Source organism: Hylobates moloch, unplaced genomic scaffold (genome assembly GCF_009828535.3).
Source record: "Hylobates moloch isolate HMO894 unplaced genomic scaffold, HMol_V3 SCAFFOLD_10, whole genome shotgun sequence".
Classification (NCBI taxonomy): domain Eukaryota; kingdom Metazoa; phylum Chordata; class Mammalia; order Primates; family Hylobatidae; genus Hylobates; species Hylobates moloch.
Window position 1 is genome coordinate 35,096,890 of NW_026652285.1, and position 16,014 is coordinate 35,112,903.

General features: G+C 42.5%; 1 protein-coding gene across 9 annotated transcripts in view; it reads left to right on the forward strand.

Moving 5' to 3' along the window:
* LOC131384401 (protein SGT1 homolog) overlaps positions 1 to 16,014 on the forward strand; it is a 37,138-nt gene that overhangs the window by 7,303 nt on the left and 13,821 nt on the right. For 2 of the 9 annotated variants that reach the window (XR_009215215.1, XR_009215211.1), the window contains 2 exons: positions 4,806 to 4,913; positions 5,435 to 6,999. Coding sequence is in view for 3 of the 9 variants with exons in the window: in XM_058445357.1 (XP_058301340.1) it covers positions 4,202 to 4,279; positions 4,806 to 4,913; positions 10,916 to 10,969; positions 11,666 to 11,682 (257 nt within the window). In the remaining 6 variants the exon portion in view is untranslated. Of the gene's footprint in view, positions 1 to 3,902; positions 4,086 to 4,118; positions 4,280 to 4,805; positions 4,914 to 5,434; positions 7,000 to 10,915; positions 10,970 to 11,665; positions 11,683 to 16,014 lie in introns of those variants that run through there. The other 7 variants (XM_058445357.1, XR_009215213.1, XR_009215214.1 and 4 more) reach the window with 7 other exon arrangements.

The following is a 16,014-nucleotide window of genomic DNA, read 5'->3' on the forward strand; positions in this document are numbered from 1 at the left end:
AGTAGAGACGGGGTTTCACTGTGTTAGCCAGGATGGTCTCGATCTCCTGACCTCTTGATCCGCCTGCCTCGGCCTCCCAAAGTGCTGGGATTACAGACGTGAGTCACCGCGCCGGGCCTTTTTTTTTTTTTTTTTGAGACGGAGTTTCACTCTTGTCACCCAGGCTGGAGTGCAGTGGTGTGTTCTCGGCTCACTGCAACTTCCGCCTCCTAGGTTCAAGTGATTCTCTTGCCTCAGCCTCCCAAGTAGCTGGGATTGCAGGCATGCGCCACCGTGCCTAGATAATTTTTGTTTTTTTAGTAGAGGCGGGGTTTCACCATATTGGCTAGGCTGGTCTCAAACTCCTGACCTCAGGTGATTTGCCTGCCTCAGTCTCCAAAAGTGCTGGGATTACAGGCATGAGCCACCATACCTGACCCCTAAATGCTTTACAGTACAGAAATACTATGTTAGATTGTCTACTTTTGGGAGGACGGGCAGCAGAAGGGCAGATCCTCTTTTTTTTTTTTTTTTTCCTGTTTTAGCTTTTTATTTTAAAAGGAATTTTAGATTTACAGAGGAGTTGCAGAGCTAGTATAGGAAGTTTTAACCTACCCTTCACCTGGCTTCTCTTAATGTTAACAATTTATGTAACCCTGGTTCAAAACTAAGAAATTAACACTGGCACAATACTAATAACAGAACTACAGACCTTATTCCAGTTTCATCAGTTTTTCACTAATGTCCTTTTTGTGTTACAGGATACCACATTGCGTTTAGTTATCAGATCTCTTTAGTCTCCTATCTGTGAATAGGACAATCTCTGACAGTTTCTCAGTCTTTCCTTGGCTTTCACGACCTTGACAATTTTGAAGATTACACGTCAAGTATTTTGTAGAATATTCCTTCAATTTGGGTTTATTTGATTTTTTTTCATGATTAACTGAAGTTTTTCATTGGGGGAATAATTTTTTAAATATTGGTACTATCCATCTATCTATATATAATAGATATGGATGTATAATTCTGCAACTATTTTCATTCAAACATATGACTGAGATATATCCATGTTGATACATGAAGATCAAAGTTACTTCTTTTATTTTTTATTATTATTATTTTTGGAGACAGAGTCGTTCTCTGTCACCCAGGCTTGACTGCAGTGGCACGATCACAGCTTACCGCAGCCTTGACCTCCCGGGCTCGAGCGATCCTCCCACCTCAGCCTCCTGAGTAGCAGTTGCAACTACATGCTGGAGCCACCACGCCCGGCTGATTTTTAAAAACTTTTTGTAGAAATGAGGTCTCACTATGTTGCCCATGCTTCATTTAAATTCTCTATAGAATTTTATTATATAAATATTCTACATTTTAGTTAGCCATTCCCCCATTGGTGGGCATTTTGCTGATTCTAAATTTTCTTTCTCTTTGTTTTTTTTGAGACAAAGTTTCACTCCGTCACCCAGGCTGGAATGCAGTGGTGCAATCTCAGCGCACTGCAACCTCTGCCTCCTGGGTTCAGGCGATTCTCCTGCCTCAGCCTCCTGAGTAGTTGAGATTACAGGTGTGCACCACCACACCTGGCTAATTTTTGTATTTTTAGTAGAGACGAGGTTTCACCATGTTGGTCAGACTGGTCTTGAACTCCTGACCTCATGATATGCCAGCCTTGGCCTCCCAAAGTGCTGAGATTACACATTCATTCTTTTTATTATTGATTTGTTAAGAGTCCTTTATAGACAAATCCTTTGTCTTTTGTATATTGCAAATAGTTTTCCCCTTATTCTGTTATCTTTTAACTTTGTTTTCAGTTTTCTTCAAGTTATTCCATCGCTCTGCTTTTTTAAATTCTTTTTTCTGATTTATTTTTTAAAACAAAGTTCTTGATTATAAAAGTAATACAAACACCGTAAGAAATTAATACAAAGTACAAAGAAAAAACCACCCCATCTTATCACAGAGAAAACAACATAATCAATTACATATTTCCCTGTAGTCTTTTGTGTGTGCAGTTTTTTTTCACAGTTGTGATCACATTCATTTGTGTGTGTCTGTATATTTGTTTTTCTCTCAGTACCAGTCTTTAGACACAAACCCTGGCCTTTTTTCGTTTCTTCTTTTTTTTTTTTGGAGATGGAGTCTCCCTCTGTCGCCCAGGCTGGAGTTCAGTGGCGTGATCTTGGCTCACTGCAACCTCTGCCTCCAGGGTTCAAGCAATTCTCCTGTCTCAGCCTCCCGAGTAGCTGGGACTACAGGTGCGTGCCACCATGCTCAGCTAACTTTTGTATTTTTAGTAGAGATGGGGTTTCGCCATGTTGGTCAGGCTGATCTTGAACTCCTGACCTCAAATGATCTGCCTGCCTTGGCTTCCCAAAGTGATGGGATTACAGGTGTGAGCCACCACGTCCTGCCACCCTGGCCTTTTTTCAAATGCACTTGGTTTAAAGATTGTGTTATGCTAGCTTCCAACCCCTATTCCTATTTTCCATATATCCTGAGAAATTTAGAAGGTGAGGGGCCCAAGGTCTATCCTCAGCTGACCTGAAGCGAAGTTGGCTGAGAAGCACAAGAAGGGGTAGATCTAAGTGCTCTGGCGGAGCACTTATTAAAAAGACGCGGAGGTTTTGGTTGACTGCAAGCCCAATATGAGTCAACAGTATGAGTGCCAAGAACTTTATCGCAGGAGTGCAAAGCGATAGGTCCCAAAAGGAGGAAGCTATAGTCCTGCTTTGCTCTGATGATACCACAAACATTTGGTTCAGTCTTGGGTGACGTATTCTAAAGAAATCACAGTCAAATCTACCATTTACATGAGAGGGATAAAGACCCTCAAAACCAGGGCAGAGGAGGAATAATGGAAGGAACGGGAGACACTGATGTGGAATGAGAAGACCTTGGGCAGAGGTGATATAAGTAAAGTATCTGAAAAGTCAAAGGTCCAAGAGAGATTAGACGTTTGTTCTCTGTGGCTCCAAGGCATCGAATTTGGGCTCTGAGAGTGGAAGTTTAGACACATTTTCTCACTGGTGAGAGCTGCCCGGACCAAGGAATTCAGTCCTTTGGAAATAGCTGGCTGCAGGCCGGGCACGGTGGCTCACGCCTGTAATCCCAGCACTTTGGGAGGCCGAGGCGGGCGGATCACGAGGTCAGGAGATCGAGACCATCCTGGCTAACACGGTGAAACCCCGTCTCTACTAAAAATACAAAAAAATTAGCCGGGCGTGGGCGCCGGTAGTCCCAGCTACTAGGGAGGCTGAGGCAGGAGAATGGCGTGAACCCGGGAGGCGGAGTTTGCAGTGAGCCGAGATCGCGCCACTGCACTCCAGTCTGGGCAACAGAGCGAGACTCCGACTCAAAAAAAAAAAAAAAAAAAAAAAAATAGCTGGCTGCTTTTGTGGAGTCTTCCTGCTGAGTTGCTGGTGGTGGGGTGAAAATTTGAGTGCTTACTGTGTGCCAGGACCCTGCTGAGGGCCTCACCTATATTGTGTGATTTCATCCCGTCAACACCCTTTGATGTGGGGACTGTTGTTCCCTATCCTGGTGTTACAAATGTGGGCACTGGGTATAGGACCTCGCCAGAGGTTACAGTTTGTAAGTGGTGGTACTGGGACTGGAACTCGTTCTGGCAAACTTCAAAGCTGGTGTTTTTAGCCATCAAGGGGATTCGAGGGTGCCATGGGGGTGTGGACGCATGAGGGGCCTTAAGGTCCATTAGACCAAAACATTCTGTGACTGGGAAAAAGGATGCCCTCTCCTCCCAAGGAAAAGCTTCTTCTGAATGAGACACAGTGGAGAGGTTAGCCTGGGGCCCGGCTGAGGGGCGCAGGCAGAATGCCAACGGATGGAAACCCTCAGAAGGGCAAAGCCGGTGTTCCGTCGTTTGAAGACCCGCAGACCCGCGGGACAGACAGACGCAGCGCGGTCAGGGAGCGTCGGCTTTGCCGAGCTCTGCGGCGGAGCTGGGGGACGGAACAGCGCGCCGGTCCCTGGGCGGGCGCGAGCAGGAGGGCGGCGTGGGGCGGTGCCCGGCGGCGGGGGCGGGGACGGCGCGCACCTAGGCGGCTGCGGCAGTTGCGCGCTGGGATTGTTGCCGAGAGCTGGCGCCGGTGAGTGCGGCGGGACCCGTGGGCGGGCGGGGAGCTGGGTGGGGAGGTGCGCGGCCGAGCACGCGACCCTAGGGTAGCGGCCGCCGCTTGTCCCCGCCCCCGGCCCCCCAGGGACCATGGCCCCCGGGCCCCTCTCCTTAGGCCGAGTCCCCGCCAGCGCGCTCGCGGACGCCGCACGCCTCCCAACTCTGTCGGTGCGGCCCTCGCCCCACGGCAGCCCCTTCCTCCGCGCCGCCGCGACGCCCCCGGGCCCACGTCACGCTCGCGCCATTGTTTCCCAGCCGCCCGCTCGCTGGGACCCCGCCTCAGCCTTCGAGCGCGGAGGTTCGCCGCGTTCCGCCCTCTCCCCTCTTTGCTCACGCTGGTGGTGGCCCTTTCCTCAGTCCTGCTGATGTCCTCCGGCTGATTCCAGGCTGTTCCCAGCCACCCCTGAGGGCGTCCTTTCGCTTCTTGTAAAAGCCTCCCCGCCCCCTGAGCTCCCTGGGTCGCCTCCCGAGAAGCCAACGGGCCCTGGTGGAGCGCCAGGTTGACAGCGTTTTAGCAGGACCGCGAGAAACCGGAGAGATCCTCTTATGAGGAAAAACTCCAAGATTACATCCCTGTTATCTTTCCTCCAAATAGTTTCTGATAATAAGTTATTTGTTTAAAAATTATGTTTTAATTAGAATTTGATGGCTTTAAAAAAACTTTTACTGACACTCAACATGTTTGTTTTTGTAGGAGCTGACTAAGGCTTTGGAACAGAAACCAGATGTTGCACAATATTATTGTCAAAGAGCTTATTGTCACATTCTTCTTGGGAATTACTGTGGTAATTTTTCTTATAAGGTATATTGCCCCTTTTTAATAAGTTACTTATACATTTTACCCATGACCAATTAATCAAATACAATGAAAGTTGTCTTTGAGGATTTTGGAGTTGGTCTTTCATACAAGGTAAAGTAGCTCAAGTGTGACAGACATGTTGAGCAACACCTATTTAAATTTTATGGATGTCTCTTTTTCCTTCAGTGGGTGGATAATGTATATAGGTTTCATTCATAGTTATTGAGTAGGCTGATATAGTGTCACATTTACTATTTGACAGAGTATTAAAATGACATGCTCTTCTTTGTATTTTTTTACAAAAAAGAATGTGGCATGGTGTCTCACGCCTGTAATTCCAGCACTTTGGGAGGCCAAAGCGGGAGGATCACATGAGCCCAAGAGTTCGAGTCTAGCCTGGACAACATAGCAAGACCCTATCTATATTAAAAAATAATGTATTCCTGTACTGTGTAACTTTAAAAATTATTCTGATGAAGAATCTGGATAGGGAAAGACTGAATATCTTTTTTTTTTTTTTTTAGATGGAGTTTTGCTCTTATTGCCTAGGCTGGAGTGCAGTGGCACAATCTCATCTCACTGCAGCCTCTGCCTCCTAGGTTCAAGTGATTCTCCTACTTCAACCGCCCAGGTAGCTGGGACTACAGGTGCATGCCACCATGCCTGGCTAATTTTGTATTTTTAGCAGAGAGGGGGTTTCACCATGTTGGCCAGGCTGGTCTCAAACCCCTGACCACAGGTGATCCGCCCACCTCAGCCTCTCAGAGTGCTGGGATTACAGGCGGGAGCCACTGCACCTGACCAAATTACATAAATGATGCTAATGAGAAAAGGAGATGAATTTTGTCACACAGCTTTATTCACTGACCGAAGAGCTTTAAGAAGGAAGCTAAATGTTAAGCCAAAAGGAAGGTACAAGAGTAATATTTATTTGAATTCTGTGTTGGATTAGCTTTTCCTAATTTAAAACCATTGGGCGTTTCTGTCAACTCAAAAACTTAGAAATCTAAAACTGATCCGTATTCTGTGTGTATTTGCTAGAATCTGTAAATAACTGACAAAAAAACATCTTTTTCTTTTTTTCTTTTTTTTTTTTGAGATGGAGTCTCGCTCTGTTGCCCAGGCTGGAGTACAGTGGCGCAATCTTGGCTCACTGCAACCTCTGCCTCCCAGGTTCAAGCGATTCTCCTGCCTCAGCCTCCTGAGGAGCTGGGACTACAGGCGCATGCCACCACATCTGGCTAATTTTTAATTTTTTTTAATAGAGACGGAGTTTCACTGTGTTAGCTAGGCTGGTTTCGATTTCTTGACCTTGTGATCCACCTGCCTCGGCCTCCCAAAGTGCTGGGATTACACGCGTGAGCCACCATGCCTAGCCAAAAACCCATCTTTTTCTACATAGTTGCTGTTGCTGATGCGAAGAAGTCTCCCGAATTCAATCGAAATAATTCCACTGATGTGCTGAGAAAAGGGTATGCAATAGCTACTCTTTTTGTTGAGCTTGGACTGTAAATAGGAGATGTGTAATTTGTTGAATGAGTTCAGTGTAAGCTTTATAAGTAGTAAAATTCTGTATTTATAGCAGAGATATGATTCAATTTTAAATATAAAGTTATAGTTCTATTATTTTGTTACCCATAGTATGTGATGGAGATCTATACTTAATATATTTAAAAATAGTGGTGATTGAAATAACTGCAAGGTATAGATGAAACTGATGGATTTCACGTTCTTTTTTTATTTAAAATTTGGAATTTACCATATTTAACCGACTAGAGGACAGCCTATTCTTCAACCAAGCTGAATAGGCTACATTTAATGGTGTGAAAGCTCTGTATCTATGTGCTTTATATCCCATCTTGTTTCTGTTAATAACTGTAACTTTATTCTTTAAGTAAGAAACTGCTTTAATTCCTTTGTATATATTTTGGAATAAGAAAGTATGTACAATTAAAGTGAAATTCCTTCTGAAGTAAGTTCTAAAATTGAATTTTGCTGGAAATTGTACTAGATGTTAACAGTATTTTAGAAAGTCTCTTGGCTTACTAACATATACTTAAAATAAATTTTTTGTTTCAACAATAGAAAATACTAAGATGTTTTTATTTAGAAAGAAGGCTATTTTCCGGATCTTGTGTGTGTGTTAATTTGTTTTAAATATGTTCATGCAGGATATGTGAATACCATTAAAAAAACTATGCTGCTGCTCTGGAAACTTTTATAGAAGGACAAAAATTAGTAAGTATTAAATTATGGTTTTATAAACTTACCCATTTCTGTCTTAAATACCAAAGCTGAATTTTGTTAATGTTAATCTCAAGTTAATTACAGAAACCCAATACCTGTTTTTCTCACCTTAATTACATTTCATATTGTTCGCAGATATGAGATCACTTAAAATTGGTTAAATTAGCCTTTTAGCATTTAAATCACAGATAAACTTACCATTAGAAGTAAAAAACTATGTGGAAACACTTAACATGCTCTCTCTACTTAGTCTGGCTTTGTTTTTTTCTTTTCTTTATTTTATTTTATTTTATTTTTTGAGACAGAGTCTCGCACTGTCATCCAGGCTGGAGTGCAGTGGCGTGATCTCGGCTCACTGCAACCTCCGCCTCCTGGGTTCAAGTGATTCTCCTGCCTCAGCCTTCCGAGTAGCTGGGACTACAGGCGTGTGCCACCATGCCCAGCTAATTTTTGTATTTTTAGTAGAGGTGGGGTTTCACAATGTTGGCCAGGATGGTCTCGATCTCTTGACCTCGTGATCCACCCGCCTCAGCCTCCCAAAGTGTTGGAATTACGGGTGTGAGCCACCCGTGCCTGGCCTGGCTTTGTTTTTTCTAATGGAGAAATGAAAGTTTAATTTGCTTTCTTGGTCAGAAGTCTGTTCATTTTAAGTTATTAAGAATGCTGAGATGGGAAATCTTAACAATAAGGTTTTTATGGAGAAGTGAAGTGTACATTTGGATAAATTATGAGAGAGTACAGAAGAAACCCAGAGTTTTGAGAGTATTGTTAGTTTTTAATGTTATGTTTTTGAGGGGAATATATAAAAATTATCACAGCATTGTGGATATTTAGACATATATAGGAATTGTGAGAGCAAGAATTTTAAAATCGGAAAAATACTAAGAGGTTGTGAGTAATCCCAGAAAATTGTAGACTACATAATCCTACTCGTACTATTATTTTATCTTTCCGTTATGATAGAGTTTTATCACAATTCTGTAAAGCAGTGGTTCTTAACTGGAAACAATTGTTTCCCAGGAAACTTTAGGCAATGTTTGAAGAGATTTTTGATTATCATGAGTGGTAGATGGGGGATGAGCTACTGACATCTAATGAGTATAAACCAGGAGGTGCTACGAAATAGCCCATAATGGCCAGGACAGTCCTGCCCAACAGAGAAGTATCTGGTTCAAAATGTCAGTAGTGCTGAGTTAAGAAACTCTGCTCTTACGTATTATATGTTAAATTCTTACTCTGTACTGCTTTGAATGTTTGCTTTTCTGCTGTATACCTATTCGAAAAAGGGATTTTAGGCCTGATTACATAAATGGAAGCTACAAATTAGGAAAGGAAAGGTCTGGGTGACAGGGCTTATTGTCAAATTTGCTTATCCCAGTTTCAGTTTTGGTATGTGAATAATAAGGCTATTCAGTTAGGAAGACAGCATATCTACATTCCTAGCAAATTCCAGAGTCAAGTTATCTAGTGCCTTGATACATACTTGAAACCCCTGAAAAAACATGAGTCATATCATCCTCTACATTTTCTTTTTTTTTGAGACAAGGTCTCACTCTGTTGCCCAGGCTGGAATGCAGTGGTGTGATCTTGGGTCACTGCAGCCTCCGCCTCCTGAGCTCAAGTGATTCACCCACCCCAGCGCCCCAAGTCACTGGGGCTGTAGGCATGTGCCACCACATCTGACTAAATTTTGCTTTTTTTTTTTCGCAGAGACAGGGTTTCGCCCTGTTACAAAGGCTGGTCTTGAACTCCTGGGCTAAAGTGATCCACCTGCCTCAGCCTCCCAAAGTGTTGGAGTTACAGGCATGAGCCTTTATGCCTGACCTCATCCTCTACATTTCTAGGCCTTATTACTTTTAAGAGCAATAGAAAAGTTTCCTGCCTAAATTCCCTTTTCTTCTGTTTGGACCGGGGGGCACAGAGCCTTACTCTTTCACCCAGACTTGAGTGCAGTGGCACCATCATAGTTCACTGCAGCCTTGAATTCCTGGGCTCAAGCTGTCCTTCTGCCTCTGCCTCCTGAGTAGCTGGGAATACAGGCATGTGCCATCACACTAAGCTAATTCATTAAACATTTTTGTGTAGAGATGAGGTCTCGCTACATTGCCCAGACTGGTCTCGGAACTCCTGGCCTTAAGTGGTCCTACTGCCTTGGCCTCCCAAAGCGCTGGCATTACAGACGTGAGCCACTGCACTTGACCCCTAAATTCTTTTCTTGAGTTTTCTTTCTTTCTTTACTTTCTTTCATTTTCTTTCCTTCCTTTTTTCCTTTCTTTCTTTTTCTTTCTTTTTTTTTTTTGAGACAAAGTCTTGCCCTGTCTCCCAGCCTGGAGTGCAATGGTGCATTCTCGGCTCACTGCAACCTCTGCCTCCTGGGTTCAAGTGATTCTCCTGCCTCAGCCTCCAGAGAAGCTGGGATTACAGGTGCGTGCCACCACGCCCAGTTAATTTTTTTATCTTTAGTAGAGATGGGGGTTTCACCATGTTGGCCAGGCTGGTCTCAAACTCCTGACTTCGTGATCCACCCGCCTCAGCCTCCCAAAGTGCTGGGATTACAGATGTGAGCCACCGCGTCTGGCCGAATAATATCTTAATATCATGCCATTGACATTTATTCTCTAATTAATTCAGAGGTGGCCTTCAGAAGAAGGCCTCTTTGGTAAAATTGCTATTGAGGATATTTCACTAAAAAACAAATTTACCTTTAAATTTAAATCCAGGAAAAATTTAAGTTAAACTTTTAGGCTTCTATTTTTATCAGACAGGGTAAAAAATTTATAACTCAGAATACTACCTTTTCCCTTTTTTGTGTGATAGATTGCTTGGTTTTAGTTACCGATTGTTTAAAATAATAAGTTATTCAAACCCTTTTCCCTGGAATATAGTGTGTGTGAGAGAGTATATTTAAAATTTTTATTAAGGCCCATGTAGTTGTATTTCTTTTATAAATTAGTAAATTAGAAAATTTTGTTTTAAGAGATTTTTAATTTAAAATTTCCAGATTACTCTTGGCTGGAGTTAACTTGAATTAGTAGGCTTTTATTTAGAGTACTTTCAGTGTTTTTAATGTATTTCACTATGCACTGTGTATAAATGTAATCAGTGTTCTGTGTCTCCAGAAATGAATAATTTGTTTATGCATACATTTACACTATTATCTGTAAGTATATAATTTATCACCTGTAGCCTCTTGACCCCCATGTAACTTGGATATATGAGAAAACTTCACAGAATTTAAAGATGCTTCTTGGTGTTGGTAGGAAAGGGATGGGAACAGATAAAGCCACTGAGAGAATAGTGGACTGAATAGGTAGCCGCATTGAAGAGCGAGCTGGGGCTGGGAAAGGCTTATGGACCTCAACTCAGCTCCCAGTTACCAAGCCTCCTCCCCACCCTAACTAATGGCATTTTGGGAGTCTGATTTAGATCTGACTTTGTTGTGTGGGTGAAGAAGCTTCTCTAAGGGCAGAGGGATTGAGGGAAATGTACATTATTTATATCTATGAAATTAGTGAGGTTGACTGTAGTTAAAATTAATTTAAAAAAATCAAAATGTTTCAGGATGAACAACGAAATGTTAAACTATTGTTATGTTTATAGTTATAACAGAGTTTGCTATAAGTTCTGTTAAGACAGGTTTTATTCACTGCTGACTCCCCAGTGCCTAGAACAGTGCCTGGGATGCAGTAGGTATTTAATAAGTATTTGCTGATTAATAGGTTATGCAGATGAGTGATGTGATAGGTTTTTCTTTCTAGGTCCAGGTGCTAATTTCAGTGACTGGATTAAAAGATGTCAAGAAGCTCAGAATGGTATGTAGATCTCCCATGGTATTTCAATTTAAAAAGAAGTAAATGTTTGAAATTTTTTGGTTTAAACAAATTTGTTTTTACCTTTATAATTTATTTTAAATAGTACATGTTTCCTTAAATGTAGACTTCCAAAAATATACTGTCTTTTGCCTGGCTTCTTAGGTTGAAAAGGAGATTTGGGTGGATTTGCTAGTATGGCATATCAGTAAGAAATTACTAAGGAGTCTAGGCTGGGCGTGGTGGCTCATGCCTGTAATCCCAGCATTTTGGGAGGCTGAAGCGGGCAGATCATGAGGTCAGGAGATTGAGACCATCCTGGGCAACATGGTGAAACCCCATCTCTGCTAAGAAAATACAAAAATTACCCGGGCGTGGTGGTGTGTGCCTGTAGCCCCAGGTACTCGGGAGGCTGAGGCAGGAGAATTGCTTGAACCCGGGAGGTGGAGGTTACAGTGAGCCAAGATCACGTCACTGCACTCCAGCCCGGGCGACAGAACGAGACTCTGTCTCAAAAAAAGAAATTACTAAGGAGTCTAAAATGAATTCAGGAGGCAAAATGAATCCACTTTTCTTTAGTTGAAAGGTATGGAGAATTGGCTTGCTTAATCAGTATGTTTGTGCAATAAAAATCATATAAATACCTTCGCCTTTAAATGTGCTGTTAACTGAAAATGCTTCCTTTTTGTGTTTCAATAGGCTCAGAATCTGAGGTGGTAAGTCCAGAGTTTTCATTCTTCGTGTTTTTATTTACTTAGGTTAAATTTCAAGTACCAAATATATTTGAGACAGGACTCAGGATGAGCTCTCTGTCAGTTAAATATTAAGCAATTTCATTTAAGTACTGGTTCCTCTAGGAACTGAAATAAAACCATTTTTTTCATAAATATGGAAGTTTCTAGTCATGAACTTTATTGGGCTATTTTAATGAATTTATTGTGTGGTTAAAATCGATTTGGTATGTTTTAGTATGGTCAAAATGATTATCTGTTCCTTACTAAAACCTTATTACATTTATTTAGGTCCAACAGTTTGAATCACTTGTAGGGCTTTTTATGATAGGCTAAGACAAAAGTTAAGGAAAATTGGAAGTGTTTGTCTTTAATTCAGTATAATGTTTATTGTTTTGGGCATGAAGGCCTTCAAGTCTTTTTAGTTATTAAAAATTATGGTGGCATGAAGGCCTTCAAGTCTTTTTAATTATTAAAAATTATGGTGGAATTGAATAAAAGTAACTTTTAATTTTATTATTTTTTTAAAAGACAGGGTCTTGCTCTGTTACACAGGCTGGAGTGCAGTGGTGCCATCATAGCTCACTGCAGCCTCAAACTCCTGGGCTCAAGCAGTCTTCCTACCTCAGCCTCCCAGGTAGCTGGGACTACAGGTGCATGTCATCCCACCAAGCCCGCTAATATATTCTATTTCTTTAAAAAGCTTTTTAGGCTGGGTGCAGATTCTTATGCCTGTAATCCCAGCACTTTGGGAGGCTGAGGCAGGCGGATCAGTTCAGGTCAGGAGTTCAAGACCAGCCTGGCCAACATAGTGAAACCCTGTCTCTACTAAAAATACAAAAATGAGCCAGATGTGGTGGTAGGTGCCTGTAATCCCAGCTACTCAGGAGGCTGAGGCGGGAGAACCCCTGGAGCCCAGGAGGTGGAGGTTGCAGTGACCCAAAATCATGCCACTGCACTGCAGTCTGGGTGACAGAGTGAGACTCCGTCTAAAAAAAAAAAAAAAGGTGGGGCGGGGAACAAACTACCATAAAGATGAATCTGCTTTTTTGTTTTGTTTTTTAATTACGCTAAATATTATGTTACTTCATTATGAAGGAATAATGAAAAATTACAGTTTCAGTAACTAAGTTTTAGATTCCTTTATATTTTCAAAAAGAAAGCTATACAATAGAATTAATATTCAGAGAATATTTAACTATCATTCAAAATATGTAGATAATAGCCAGGCGTGGTGGCTCATGCCTGTAATACCACCACTTTTGGAGGCTGAGTTAGGCGGATCACCTGAGGCCAGGAGTTATACACCAGCCTGGCCAACATGGCGAAACCCTATCTCTAGTAAAAATATGAAAATGAGCTGGTCGTGTTGGCACGCACCTGTAATCCCAGCTACTCTGGAGGCTTCAGCAGAAGAATCACTTGAGCCTGGGAGATGGAGGTTGCAGTGAGCCGAGATCATGCCACTGCACTCCAGCCTGGATGACAGAGTGAGACTCTGCCTCAATTAAAAAAAAAATATAGATAATAGTATAATTTAGTAAGAAAAGTACTGAACTGAAAATCAAGAAATCTGACTGGATCTTTGCCAGCCCTGAGAATTTAGTCTAGGCACAAAATGACTATGACTAAATTTTTAGTACCTTTGAAAGGAATTCTGTGGACCAAATGAGCTCTGGAGTCCTTTCAGCTGTAAAATTATATGAAGGTATAATGATAAATGAGTTCAGGCGAATAAATGATACAGGTAGGCTTTTTCCATGGCTACTCCTTTTTTATGTTTAATTAATTAATTAATTTTTGAGACAGAGACTCTGTCTGTTGCCCAGGCTGGAGTGCAGTGGCCCAGTCTCAGCTCACTGCAACATCTGCCTCTCTGGTTCAAGCGATTCTCCTGTCTCAGCCTCCTGAGTAGCTGGTATTACAGGCACGCGCCACCGCGCGTGGCTAATTTTTTTTTTTTTTTTTTTTTTTTTGAGACGGAGTCTCGCTGTGTCACCCAGGCTGGAGTGCAGTGGCTCAATCTCGGCTCACTGCAAGCTCCGCCTCCCGGGTTCACGCCATTCTCCTGCCTCAGCCTCTCCGAGTAGCTGGGACTACAGGCGCCCGCCACCACGCCCGGCTAATTTTTTGTATTTTTAGTAGAGACGGGGTTTCACCGTGGTCTCAATCTCCTGACCTCGTGATCCGCCCGCCTCGGCCTCCCAAAGTGCTGGGATTACAAGCATGAGCCACCGCGCCCGGCTCGCGTGGCTAATTTTTGTATTTTTAGTAGAGACACGGTTTCACTATGTTGGCCAGGCTGGACCTGAACTCCTGACCTCACGTCATCCGCCCGTCTCGGCCTCCCAGTGTGGGTGACAGAGTGAGACTCTGCCTCAATTTTTTTAAAAATGTAGATAATAATTAGTTTAGTAAGAAAAGTACTGAACTGAAAATCAAGATATCTGACTCTGGATCTTGGCTTGCCCTGTGAACTTAGTCTAGGCACAAAATGACTGTGACTAAATTCTCAGTACCTTTGAAAGGAAGTCTGTGGACCAAATGAGCTCTGGAGTCCTTTCAGCTGTAAAATTACATGAAGGTATAATGGTAAATGAGTTAATGTGAATAAATGATATAGGTAGGCTTTTTCCATTACTACTGATTTATTTATTTATTTATTTATTTATTTATTTATTTATTTTTGAGACAGAATCTCTCTGTTGCCCAGGCTGGAGTGCAGTAGTACAATCCCAGCTCACTGCAACCTCCACCTCCTGGGTTCAAGTGATTCTCCTGCCTCGGCCTTCTGAGTAGCTGGGACTACAGGTGCCTGCCACCATGCCCGGCTGATTTTTATATTTTCAACAGAGATGGGATTTCACCATTGTTGGCCAGGCTGGTCTCAAACTTCTGACCTTAAGTGATCTGCCTGCCTTGGCCTCCCAAAGTGCTGGGATTGCAGGTGTGGGCCACGGCGCCCAGCCACTACTCCTTTTTATACAAAGTCCTGCAGCAAACTGTGTTACTGTTTATTAACTTGAAGTTCTAAGGACATGTGAAGTTTCCTGTTGTGGAATAGGATCAGGGTTGGCCTGTGTCATGAGGAATGGTAACTGGGCCAGCAGAAAGGAGACAGGTTCGGAGGGTTGGAGCAGGAAGTGCAAAGTGAAGTAGTTTTTTGCATCTAGCTAAAAAGGATCTGCCTATTTATTCATTTAAAGATTGTGAAGAACAGAGCTGGTTAATTATGAGGCAGATTTATGAAATAGCTGCTTGGGACAATAGAAAGTGAGAAAAGGGATGAAATCTTATCAAGTGTTTTTTTTTTGTTTTTTTTTTTGAGACAGAGTTTTGCTCTTGTTGCCCAGGCCGGAGTGCAGCGGCATGATCTCAGATCATTGCAACCTCCACCTCCTGGGTTTAAGCAATTCTCCTGCTTCAGCTTCCTGTGTAGCTGGGGTTATAGGCACATGCCACCGTGCCTGGCTAATTTCTGTATTTTTAGTAGAAACGGGGGTTTCACCATGTTGATCAGGCTGGTCTCGAACTCCTGATCTCAGGTGATCCACCCACCTCGGCCTCCGAAAGTGCTGAGATTACAGGCGTGAGCTACCATGCCCGACCCTTATCAGGATTTTGGTCTGTCTCTGGTCCTGTCCACATTGTGTAGAATTTGTTTAATAAAATAATTTTGAGTAATCAAGCACAAAACTCTAGGTAGATTTGAAAGGGAGATATTTCCGAAAATTATAAATTTGATTTTTTTGGTGTATGTCTGTCAAGAGATTGGTAATGCATGTCCATTTGAAGTAATTTAAATTGAGTGTGAATAAATGATAAATGACTTAAGAGCTTGTATTACCGAGCCATCTCATATACTGGTGGAAGAATAGGATGTGTGGTAAATACACAGATCTGTGTGGCTAGAGTTGAGGATGTAATTAAGCACTGTCATCTCTCATTCTTTTTTCTGTTTTGTATCTTGCATTTGTTGATTTTAACCATTTTTCAATCCTACTTAGTGTGTTCTCAGTTTGCCTTTCTTCCCCTTTCCTCTTTAAATGCTAAGCAACTACTTTTCTTCCTTGTATAGTAGTTCGTTTATGTATACATTTCATATCCCTCATTCCTATGTAAGTCTCTGAGGTTAAGAAGCATGTCTTTTTTTTTTTTTTTGAGACAGAGTCTCACTCTGTCGCCCAGGCTGGAGTGCAGTGGCACGATCACGGCTCACTGCAAGCTCTGCCTCCTTGGTTCATGCCATTCTCCTGCCTCAGCCTCCCGAATAGCTGGGACCACAGGCACCTGCCACCACACCCGGCTAATTTTTTG